The sequence below is a fragment of the Symphodus melops genome (assembly GCF_947650265.1).
Source record: "Symphodus melops genome assembly, chromosome: 1".
Classification (NCBI taxonomy): Eukaryota; Metazoa; Chordata; class Actinopteri; order Labriformes; family Labridae; genus Symphodus; species Symphodus melops.
The window spans coordinates 1,202,255-1,214,361 of NC_136691.1; the positions used below are offsets into that span (position 1 = coordinate 1,202,255).

A 12,107-nucleotide genomic window follows, 5' to 3' on the forward strand; every position below is an offset into this window, starting at 1 on the left:
CCACGTGTTCACACTCTGCCTCTTTACACTCAGTGACACAACATGTCTTCTTCTGTTTAATGTAAATAAATAACAAGAATGAATAAGGAATGAAACCTCTCCATTTCTGACTCCGTCTACTGTCCTGTCTCTAAATAAAGGCATGAACAGCCCCCCCCCAAAAAAGAAACTTTAAAAAAAGGAAAACAAGAAAAAGATTTGTCACAGAGGGAACCAAAATCAACAAGGAGCAAACTTTCTTTCGGCAGGTTTCACACGTGATCTTAGGCCTGATCAGGGGGCGTGGCCCTGATTCGAGGTTTGTCACAGACTGTAAATATCAACTTTGAAGCCTGAGTGACGTCACTCATCTGTCCCTGCAGGGGGCGCTGGAGTCCCATGGATGGCGGTCTCCGTGCTGGAAATGCTGTCTCAGCCTAAGGACAGGGTTTGAAGCAAGCTGCAACCTCCGGTGTTGATAAATGAAATGTTGATCCTGCAGTTCCTGGAGTGTCCACTAGAGGCTTCGGCACCTGGAACACAGAAAGTCACAAACACCTCACATTAAAAAAGGACGTTTTTACAGCATGAATAAACTTTTTACAGCCTGGTTCAAAAATCTAAACAGGTCTGATTAGTTCTTGTCATCACTGACACACACTGTAACAGGGTGAATTTTTTTTATTAAATCTATTTTGACTTAAATTATTTCAGTTTTTACTATTCTTCATGTTCATATTTGGAAATTGCATGGTTTTTAAAATGTCTCTTATTTTGAAAATAATACTGACGTGATAAACTAATGATGAATTAACGTCATTGAGCAGGCTGCAGACCAAGGCTGCATTGCATCATCGATAAACACTTGTGATGGTCATGAGGTCATCAGGTGCACGTGACCTGTCTGTTGACCGGGGACTACATGCAGGACACAAGACACCAACCTTATTACTCATGGCTGTCTGCTGGTCTCTGTCTCAGTCGTTCAGTTTTAGACCCGGACCTGGGTGCACGGACGTCAGGACTGAAGGAAGCGTCGATTTTAAAGCAACAGCGCCTCCTTCTGGACAATCTCCTGAATCACAGTGTTACCTTCGTTGAGCCACAAATGATGGATGATTTACAGCTGAGCACGCGCACAAACGTTTCAGTGTGGTTGACCTCATAATGTTCACAATCTGCTCTCTCTCTCTCTCTCTCTCTCTCTCTCTCTCTCTCACACACACACACACACACACACACACACACACACACACACACACACGTGTGTAAAAATAATATAATTATAATAATGTAATAATTACTTTATTGACCTTACATCGAAAAAACAAAAAACCCATCTGCGTTGCAGTCCCTCAGTGTGCCAGCAGGGGGCAGCCTGCGCTCAGGAGTAAACCGAGTCTGTGTCAGTTTGTCACTGTGACGTTATTAAAAGTTTGGTTTCAAACAGGAAACTCCTTCAGAGAAGATGTTTTTTTTATACAGTTTAAATCATTTAATTTAAAATCACTTATTGATAACTGATCACATCCAGGTTTCACCTTTGTGTTTATTTCCTCCTCGTTCAAAGTCATTCCTATCAAACCCTGTTGGTCCCTACAGGCTAATAAAATCATTATTACCGTAAAACTCCTATTTGAGGCCCGGTCCAGTTTGAAGGCCCGGTCCAGTTTGAAGGCCCGGTCCAGTTTAGCAGCCTGGTGTTGCTGCACGTTGTGACCGATGCAGATTTTAATTTGATTTTTTATTTTTTAAATTTAATATTTTTTTAAGTAGACAAGAAAATACACAAATACCAAAACTGAGCTTCTGAAAAAGCAAGATCAATTATTTTTGTTTGATTCATATCATTATTTTTTATACACTGAATATTTAATCCGGTTTTATTAGTTATGCACAAGTTGTGTTTTGTGTCGTCTCTCTCACCCTCTCATCCGTCCTGAGCGTCTCACCCTCTCATCCATCCGTCTCACCCTCTCATCCGTCCTGAGCGTCTCACCCTCTCATCCGTCCTGAGCGTCTCATCCATCCTGAGTGTCTCACTCTCTCATCCGTCCTGAGCGTCTCACCCTCTCATCCATCCTGAGCGTCTCACCCTCTCATCCATCCTGAGCGTCTCACCCTCTCATCCATCCTGAGCGTCTCATCCATCCTGAGCGTCTCACCCTCTCATCCATCCTGAGTGTCTCACCCTCTCATCCATCCTGAGTGTCTCACCCTCTCATCCATCCTGAGCGTCTCATCCATCCTGAGCGTCTCACCCTCTCATCCATCCTGAGCGTCTCACCCTCTCATCCGTCCTGAGTGTCTCACCCTCTCATCCGTCCTGAGCGTCTCACCCTCACGATCTCAGTGATGTGTGTGTGTGTGTGTGTGTGTGTGTGTGTGTGTGTGTGTGTGTGTGTGTGTGTGTGTGTGTGGTCATGAATATAGAGGACAGTCTATTGAAGGCAGCAGTTTGAATACCATGACAACTCCCAGCAGCCTCACATGTATTCACAGCAGTGTGTGTGTGTGTGTGTGTGTGTGTGTGTGTGTGTGTGTGTGTGTGTGTGTGTTGAGGCCATTATAAAGTGTTCAGGGGGAATAAATGGGATAAATGTGGAGGCTGTGAGGTCTTTGTGGCCACCAGCTCGTCGTGTGTTTGTTTGCAGAGCTCGACCACCCAGCAGGACCCAACACACACACACACACACACACACACACACACACACACACACACACACACACAGGAGCGCGCGCGCACACACAACATCACCAGGAGCTCAACTCATTGTCACACACGTCACACACACAAAGTGGAAACCAAACAGAAAAGCAAACAGGAGAAACTGCTGCAACAAAAACGAACGAAAGAAAGTGGAAGGAAGATTTTTAAATCTGGAATCAGAAACATTTGATCTCATTGATCACGTGCTTATTTCCTGCTCTGAGACCTGCACGCGCAGACTCGCTGTTAATAAAGGATTTTATTTTCCATGTTACCTCCTGTCCCGTGTCTTTGAAGAGCTGCTGATTCCTCACATGTTTATGAAGAGACTCCCTTCAGCCTTCAGGCTCAGCACTAAAAACCTCCAGGGGTAGGATGCAGATCAGTGCACGAGCATCCAGAAATAAAACAGACTTTATAGTAAAACAGCGCGTGGAGAGGTGCTGCCTGTCACATCAGAGTGCGCGTGCGAACCAAGACAGAGAGGGTCATCCCTTCACCATCTTAGCAATGTCATCATCCTACTGATCAATGATTGATGGTGTATGCATGTAGACTGAAAAAAAGAGTACTCCACCTGCGTGCACGCTGCACCACGCCTGTGACGTCAGCTGATCTGATGTGCACGAGGGTCACAATCAAACGGTCAGAGAGTGAAACATGCAGACACATCTGGACTCAACACACTGACATGAGACATGTGGACAGATGGTCCAAACATCGACACACGAGGATGCAAAGAATGAGGCTGAAGTGTTCAGCAGGTCACAGAGACCAGAACCAGAACCTGCCGAGCCTGCGGGACTCAACAGAGCACGTTTAATCAGCCCGGGGGCTTTTTTTTTTTTTTTCTAATTAAATAAAAAGTAAAATGTGAAACAGAAACAGAAAGTACCCGGATAAAATGAGGCCTTCCTCTTGTGTTTCTTTCCTGCAATGCTCAGACACATTTTAGTCCTAATCTTTGTTTGAGCTCTGATCCAACATGACGTGTTTACAAGACAGCAAAAGAAATACTTTAAATTATAGGAAGGCAAATATACGAGCAGTGTGTGAGTGTGTGTGTGTGTGTGTGTGTGTGTGTGTGTGTGTGTGTGTGTGTGTGTGTGTGTAAACACTTTCACTAATCCTCTCTACAAACAGCGACACTCACTCAAACACACTTCTCTCTGTTTGCTGTCAAATCTTCTTAAATGTGCAGATTTCTCTGCGGACTTCTGAGTTCACATTTACTTTATTATTTTATTAATTATCGTTTTTATATTATCGATACAAATGTTTTTGTTTTGTTTTTTAAAAAACGCGGCTGCCTGTAATTAAAATATTCATATTAATGTGAATTTTAAGGAAATTTTAAAGCCATCAGGGCTTCATTAAAAATCATATTAATCATTTTCCTTCAGAGTTTAAAGATGATGTAGGAGGTTTAATTTCATGTTTTAAAGGAAGAAAGAGAAGTAAACATGTGAGCTCAGTTTGATGTTCCTGAGATCTTAAATGTTTGTTTTGATCAGTTCATGTTTGACTTCTGTAAAAAACACTTTTATGAAATGTGCTCTGCAAATTACATCATCATATTATGACAAAATATTCATGTATTAGCCTGATTATTTAAAGAGACAGGAGCCTGACTGTGTGTTGGTTCAGTTTCATGACAAAGCTGATGAATGTTTGTTAGAGCTGATTTTCATACATTTGATTTGTCTTCACTTTAAAGGTTATTTGGAGTTTTTCTCGGGGACGTTTTGGACTCATTGAGCTTCATATTTCATCATTGAGCGGATCAGTGACTCTAATAAATGGAAATGAGTCTCTAATCCTCCATCGTTAAATGTCTCCTCCTCCCTGCACCTCCATCAGCTCCCCTCACGCGCTGCTCCGGGGGATTTTCACACCCTCAACCACTTGACCCCCCCGGGACCCGCCTCCGTCCTTTTTAACGACACACACACAAACACAAACACACACTCCCTCACTCTCTTCATGTCTTCCCTCATGTATTTTTCATGCTGTTGAATCCTCCCCGCTCGGACCCGTGCAGCTCCGGGCTCGCTCTCCGTTCAGCGGCATTCATGGACCCGAACTATCCGCTGTGAGCTCCTCTCTGCCGGGCTGCAGCTGCAGAAACACCGCGGAACTTTTCCTGGTTCCCCCTCACCCTCCTCTACGTCACTCTGTTTCCCGTTTTCTCCCTCAAACCTGCGTCATGTCTTTTGGCACGAGCACAAAAACGGGCTTTTCCGTGCGGGACATCCTGGATCTCCCTGATCCTGCAGCGCGATGCGGCTCCGGCACCGAGGAGACGGAGGAGGACGACACCGAGGAGGCCTCCGCGGAGGTGTCAGCCTCTGAACACGCGCCCGTGTTTGGATTTAACGGAGGAAGCTACGGAAGGTGGAGCCGCGGATCCGGTAACCTGCACTTCTCCTGTGAGCAAACATTTCTCTAAACGTATTTAAATAAATAAATGTAGCCTATTTATATTATTACAATATAAATCACACTGTTCTTATTTCTGAATTTGAATGTGTGCACTATGTTTTATTATATTTTATTTACTCTGCGTAAAGATCCAGATTAAACCGAGGCTTATCAATAGGTTTAAAAATATTAATCTGCATTTAATAATTTACATCAAATGTGTCATTAAATAACATGGAGCCTATTTTGTTAAAAGATTCTGATACATCAGCAGCCTGAATGTTTTTCCTCTTTGAATCATCTTTTTTTAATTTGTTTAAAAAAAAAAAATCTACAGATTTATTACCACCTGTAATCATCAATAATTTATAATTAAATAACTTCCTATTTAAGAATGTTAATTGTTGAATTCTCTCGTGAAGATTAAACTGGCTGCTTATAAAAACGGTATTATAGTTTCAAAAGACAGTTTGGAGCTCATTGAATTTGTCGTTTTTGCTCTCAAAGGTTGTTTCCGGTGTAAATGGAGCTAAAATGGGATTAAAAGTATTTAAGAATAATTTTCCGTTTTTGTTAATTTATTAAAGTCAGACTCGGTGCGCGTGTCGTTGACTTTAAATCTCTTTCTGCTGTAATTTAAAACAGCCAGACTGCTGTGACTAATAACACGACCTGTCCTCTCTTTGTGTAGTGCACAGTCTGACCTTAAACTCCCGTCCGGAGCCCAAATCTGAGGATGAGTCCCCGGACGCGGAGCGGGACGATGGGAGCGCCGCCGCGCAGAAGACGCGCGGCAGGAAGCGGCGCGTTCTCTTCTCCAAAGCGCAGACCTTCGAGCTCGAGCGTCGCTTCCGGCAGCAGCGCTACCTGTCCGCCCCGGAGAGGGAGCACCTGGCCGGGCTCATCCGCCTCACCCCGAACCAGGTGAAGATCTGGTTCCAGAACCACCGCTACAAGATGAAGCGGGCTCGGGTGGAGCACAGCCTGGAGGCGCTGCAGCTGCTTCCGACCCGCCGCGTCGCCATCCCGCTGCTGATGCGGGACGGGAAGCCCTGCGACCGGATCACAGCGCAGGACCTGGAGGTGACGCTGAGGTCCGGACTCAGCATGCCTCTGTGCGCCTACTCCCCGCTCCTGCACCCCTCCTACGGCACGGAGCTCCCCAGCCTGACGCAGCAGCACCCAGGGGTGCAGCAGCTGGCGCACATGTACCACTGGAGCTGGTGAAGGACTAAACTGTTACTGGACTCAATGGCTGAAAAACTTCCCCATTTAAACACGTGTTGGGCCTTCAAGTCTCTCCACATTGAACGAAATCACTAATTATTCAACGTGTACATTTTCATTTGTTTGAATCAGGATCATAAAAAAGGGTTTCTGTTTTGAATCAGGTCTGGAGAAAATGTAAATGTAGATTTCAAAGTAAAAGCACGTTTTTTGTAAACTTTACACTCACTTCCAGTTGAGCTACGATTTACATGATCAGCTTGTCTTTCAAAAAAAAAAAGTTAAATTTTGTTGTTTAAATAACCTTCAGACTCCTCCTACAGACTGTAAATATCAGACGCGCAAATCGTCCAAAACTAAAGCGAGTGTTGTGAACATGAGGATGAAAACAGACCGAAACCAAAACGATCACTTCTTTTCTTTTTGGGGACGTCATGACTTTAGTTGTTGTTGTTGTTGTTGTTGTTGTTTTCGTTGTGTTACTGCAGATGTGTCACTTTTTATCGCGAGATTACGTTTTTCTGCGTGTTTTATAAATTTATTTATAACTAATGTTGATGGTGAGTTGTTTTGTAATCAGCTGAGTATTTATGATGGTGAATAAAAAGCTGCAGCACTAGACACTGTTTTTATTTCACACATGATCATGAGTTATAAAAATACTATTTATTAATTTAGATATATTTTATTGATCCCACAATTTAGATTTAAACGGTGTTGTTGAACATGACACACACACACACACACACACACACACACACACACACAGAAATACACACTCATGCACACACAGGATTCCGTGGACGTGTACTGCTGGGGGGTTTTAATGCCTTGCTCAAAGGTCACACCTTCACATGATGGCAGAGGCTGCAGTGGAATCAGTGATTCATACACACTATCACACCGCTGACAAATCAAAGTGAGCAACTTGGGGTTAAGTGTCTTGCTCAAGGACACATGGTCGTGGGGTTGCTTGAGCTGGGGTTCGAATCCCTCGATCTTCCAGTTGACTGTCATGTCTCACTTTAAAACACATGAACCGACACGTCAGTTCTAATAACTCCCACAGACAGATCTTCAGCAGGACTCCATTCACTTGTTGCGTTCACGGTCATCAGGCCTCATACATTAATATGAGCTGGATTAAATGACCTCACAGCAGACGGTGTGTCCCTCGTGTCTCCCAGGCAGGAGGGACGAGGCCTCTAAAAGGACCTGAACTTCACTCTGCAGTTCTTCAACACGGAGCTGCAATCTGTGCGAAAGAAACACGAGAGCTCATCTCAATCTAACAGAGGAAAACGTTCTTTGAATAGAATCCACATATCACACCGCTGTCTAAATGTAAAGACCGGAAACAGGAAGTCGGTCTCTGTCTAAAAGAAACAAAAACAGCCTCTTAAACTCCTGACCAAGCGATCCACGAAAACCCAGAGAGAAACTCCAGATCCAGGTTTTTACACTTTGAATACAAACAGAAAGAAGAGAGAGAACGAGAGGAGAGGAAAGTGTGAACACAACCTGATTTAATCAATATTCAAATGAAGACATTAGTGGTTAGTGTCCAGAGGCTGTCGTCCTCGATAGCGGGCGGCCTGGGTTCAAATTCCGCCTGTGGATTTTTCATTTTCTGACTCTCTGCTCTGAACATCTGAAGGACGGTGAAGATGTTAAACGCTGCTGAATGTTTGTGAAAATGGAGGATTATTTTCCTCTTCCTATCATTGCATGGATATGAACGCTGCATTTAGTAAACAGGATCATGTAATTGTAAAGGAAGCTTCTCAAATGGATGGAAACAGAAGTACGGACTCGTGCTCTGCAGAGTTTTGAGCGTGCACGGGGGGAAAGTTCCTGCAGAGAAACTCTTATAATAAAAATAAGAAAGAGTGGAAGTCTGTGCAAAGTGTCAGATGAGTTGTTGTTGTGAGATTGTTTTGGAGGTTCACAGACACGACGGTCCCTCTCCGCTGAACGAGGAGATCAGATGTGATGCAGCGTCCGACTTTAACGCTTTAATGATCCTCTGAATCATGTGAGAGGATTAAACATCTTAACAGACACACAGGCAGCTCCTCACTGCCGGCTGACAAAGGAGAGAAAGACCCCGTGTGTGTGTGTGTGTGTGTGTGTGTGTGTGTGTGTGTGTGTGTGTGTGTGTGTGTGTGTGTGTGTGTGTGTGTTGGGGGGGTCTCTGTATTCAGTATTCAGTGGGGTCAGAGGTCAGCTCATCTCAGAGGGATGATGTCACATTAGTGGGGGGGGGGGGGGGGGGGGGGTAAAGCTTTGAGACAGTTATAATGTGTCACCTGCTACAATAAAAGAGAAGAAGAGTTTAAAGGGCCAGTCTGCTGTTTTGTTTCTCTACGGAAGCCCGAAGCAGACACACATCAGAACAGTCTTCTCTCATGAGTGGAGGATCATAAACAGGATCCCAGAACCCTTCCCGACCCGTTCTGGTCCGGCCCACGGGCTGCTCATCGTGGCTGGTCGAGGGGACGACCTGTTGCCATGGTGAATCCAAGTATCTGGGCTCCATCTTTATAGTCATGGTGCACGCGCTGAACACCTACATATATAAAACTGAATGATCCTTTTTGCAGCGGATGGCAGAGACTATAGTCCTCGATTTGAACGCCGGCGTCGAGATCGATTCAGTACGGTGGCTGAGAAGTGCAAAACAAAATTAAAACTTTTACAAAGTCTTAGTCAATTTGACGTTTTCAAAACGTTTTTAACACAAATGTATAAATGACAGAATCTTCACTTGAAGGCTGTACCAAAAGCAGGAAGTGACCTGGAGGTGACTGAGTGAGGGCTCATTTGATTTGTTTTGGTAAAAAGAGTTGGCGGATAATTTAATTAATTAAACATGTTTTATGTTATATACACATGATTATGTCTCGAGGTCTCAGTCTGTCTCTGCATGGAGTTCTTTGCAGGCCTCCGACATGCTGGATGTTCCACATAAAATGGTAAACTGTGTAAATCTAATCTGCCTTAAATGAGTTAAAAAAAAATACTTCTGTCACAACAAACTCCACATCAGCTAAAACAAACAAAATGACCCCTCAAAAACACATTACATGTAAAAACGTTTTTCAAAATATTGCTTTGCACAGTGCTTTAAATAAACCAACAGAGATCATGTTCAGACTTTTGTTTTCTAGATCGACAGAAAAAGATCCCGTTGAAGTTGATCAGTGGAAAAATCAGTGGAGAGCTCAAAGAAGCACGCGAGAGGAATTCATCTACCAGATGACTACCAGCAACCAGCACGCAGTTCATCATGCAGCCAGCAGGTGGCAGCAAAAGCCTGATCAAAACTTTTCTCTGACTCGAGCTCAGAAAACTCACATTAGTCCTCACAAGAATATAAACACACAGGTACAAACACACAGGTACAAACACACAGGTATAAAGTCCTCATTGAGTTCATGTCTGTAAACTAAAGATTCCTCTGACATCTTTAAACACAATAAACCTCCTTTAATGTTTAAAGAGTTAGAATAGAAACATGAAGAGGACACTCTTTGTTTTTTCATATTGAGGTTTTTATTGAGTGAATAATTCTCTTTTATAGTGTTTGATAAATGTTTGTGTATTTCTTGTTCTTGGTCTCACCTGGAGATCATGCAGCTGCAGCTCTACATTTATGAGACCGTTAATATCGCGGTTATATATCGGCCTCTGCAGGTTGTCACAAACAAAAAACAACAACAACAAAAAAAAAGTGTCGCGAGGGACTAAACACGGGAGAAAAGGCTGAGACACGCTGTCAAGCTCAGCCCCTCTCTCTCCATCTAAGACAAACCAGCAGGTGAACAGGTGAGTGCAGCCCATATAGTCCCGGCTATCACCGCAGTGATGTCCGGTAAACACGCGCACCACCAGAAACAATAAGATCGAAAACAATGAACAAATAAGTAAAAAAAAAAACATTAAACCAAACACACAACCAACTGACATTTATGGCATCTACAGTTAACAAACATCAGTAATTGATCTGTATTTCATCTCTCTCTGGATCTACTTTCAGGGAGGAGTGCGGATAAATCGGTTTGGCTCTTGGTGAGTGGTTTGGTCGGCAGGTTGGTGGAGGTGGGGTTCAGGGGGGGCACTCAGGTTAGTAGTCTCCGGCTCAGACAATGACAGAGCCTTTCTGGGAAGAACACTTTTAATTCTTTGAACCCAAATTTAAAACAGAGTTGGAAATGAAAGATGTCGGTGTTTTGCACCTTTTTACTTGGACAGTTTGGTTTCAAAACAAAGTCACCCTCAATGTTTTATTCAGATCCTCCGTGAAGTCTGGAAGCCCGTCTTGAAGTGACTGCAGGACCTGAAGTCTAAGGAGATCCTGGATACTGTTTTCTTTCAATTAAAGCTTTATTGATACTCAGAGACACGTGCCATCGTCAGACTGGATCTGTAAACAGTGATAGTTTACTTTTTAGTCAACAATAGGTCTTTACTGCCCTCTGCTGGCCAGGAGAGGAACTGCAATGTAGCTGTAAAAGCTGTAAACCTTTAACAGACTAATCCAGTGATTCCCATTAGGGGTCCCCTGAGGGAGATCTCCTACTGTCATTGATCAATCTGCACATTTTGAGCCAACGCTGCGGTTTAAAGTTTGTCAGCTGTCACGCCTGTTGACAAGCAGCGCCTCTGACGACAGGACTTCCAGGTACGACAGGAAGTGAGTCTGAAAAATGAATCTACAGCCGACGACGTCACAACTATTAAAAAAAAGTAGAGGAGGTTTGTGACCCTGCAGAAACCAGCTCTCTCTGAACGCTACATTATTGGTGTGTGTGTGTGTGTGTCTCTTTAAATGCAACAAGCCCCGCCCCCCCTGAGTTTTCCCAGCAGACATCACTCCTTCACTAGAGAAAACAAAAAATGGCGACCTGTGCAAAAGTTTTGCGCGAGGCTGGAGGTGGAGTGCATGGTTGGAGAAACCAGGAGAGGAAGTTTTTTTTTTTTTTTTTTTTTTACCATTATCCCATTGTGACATCACAAGGGGAGCACATCTAAAACGGAGCATTTTTTTCCTGTTGTAGGACTTCTGCAGACCACAAACAAAGGACTGGATGTTTATCTCACACGTTGTGGGTCTGTAGACAATCAGGTTACTTCATAAACACTGTACGAGTGGATTTACTGCCCTACAAAGCAAAAAGGCAGAAACCACGCAGAGTGCAGAAAATGACTCTAAAGTTTTCACCTCGTCCAGCCTCAGTAGCTGCAGGTATATTATTGGACATGTGGCATTTTTGTTACTTTATATGAGCTTATTCTTTCTACATATCAATCATCATATTTTATTTGATATTTTACCCCATGTGCCACAATACCAAGGGAAAAGGCAGTAACTCCATTTCCTCACAGCTTGTGTTAGACACGCTGCGTTTAGAATTATTGGAATCCTTTGTTTTCCTGAACATGGATTTACATGGATATATTGGAGCGGCAGTAGCTCAGTCTGTAGGGACTTGGGTTGGGAACCGGTTCAAATCCCGGCACGGACCAAACCCGGAAACTGGTCTGGTAGCTGGAAAGGTGCCAGTCCATTTCCTGAGCACTGCCGAGGTGCCCCCGAGCAAGGCACCGAACCCCAAAAACTGCTCTGGAGCGCTCTCTGTGGGCAGCCCCCTCACTCTGAGACCTCTCCATCAATGCAGAGTGAAAACCGAATTTCCCCTTGCGGGATTAATAAAGTATATAAAAATAAATACTAAGCCCAAAGCCATTTGACCATTTTAGGTCTCAG

General features: G+C 43.8%; 2 protein-coding genes across 2 annotated transcripts in view; one reads left to right on the forward strand and one right to left on the reverse strand.

Moving 5' to 3' along the window:
- LOC306835660 (sorting nexin-14-like) overlaps positions 1-12,107 on the reverse strand; it is a gene marked incomplete at its 3' end in the record, with an annotated part of 88,676 nt that overhangs the window by 9,732 nt on the left and 66,837 nt on the right. The window lies entirely within an intron of this gene.
- LOC306831688 (homeobox protein Nkx-2.2a-like) lies at positions 4,896-6,337 on the forward strand (the record flags this gene model as incomplete). The annotated part of the gene is made up of 2 exons (XM_079355898.1): positions 4,896-5,118; positions 5,802-6,337. The coding sequence occupies 2 exons, from the start codon at positions 4,896-4,898 to the stop codon at positions 6,335-6,337; spliced, it is 759 nt and encodes a 252-aa protein (XP_079212024.1).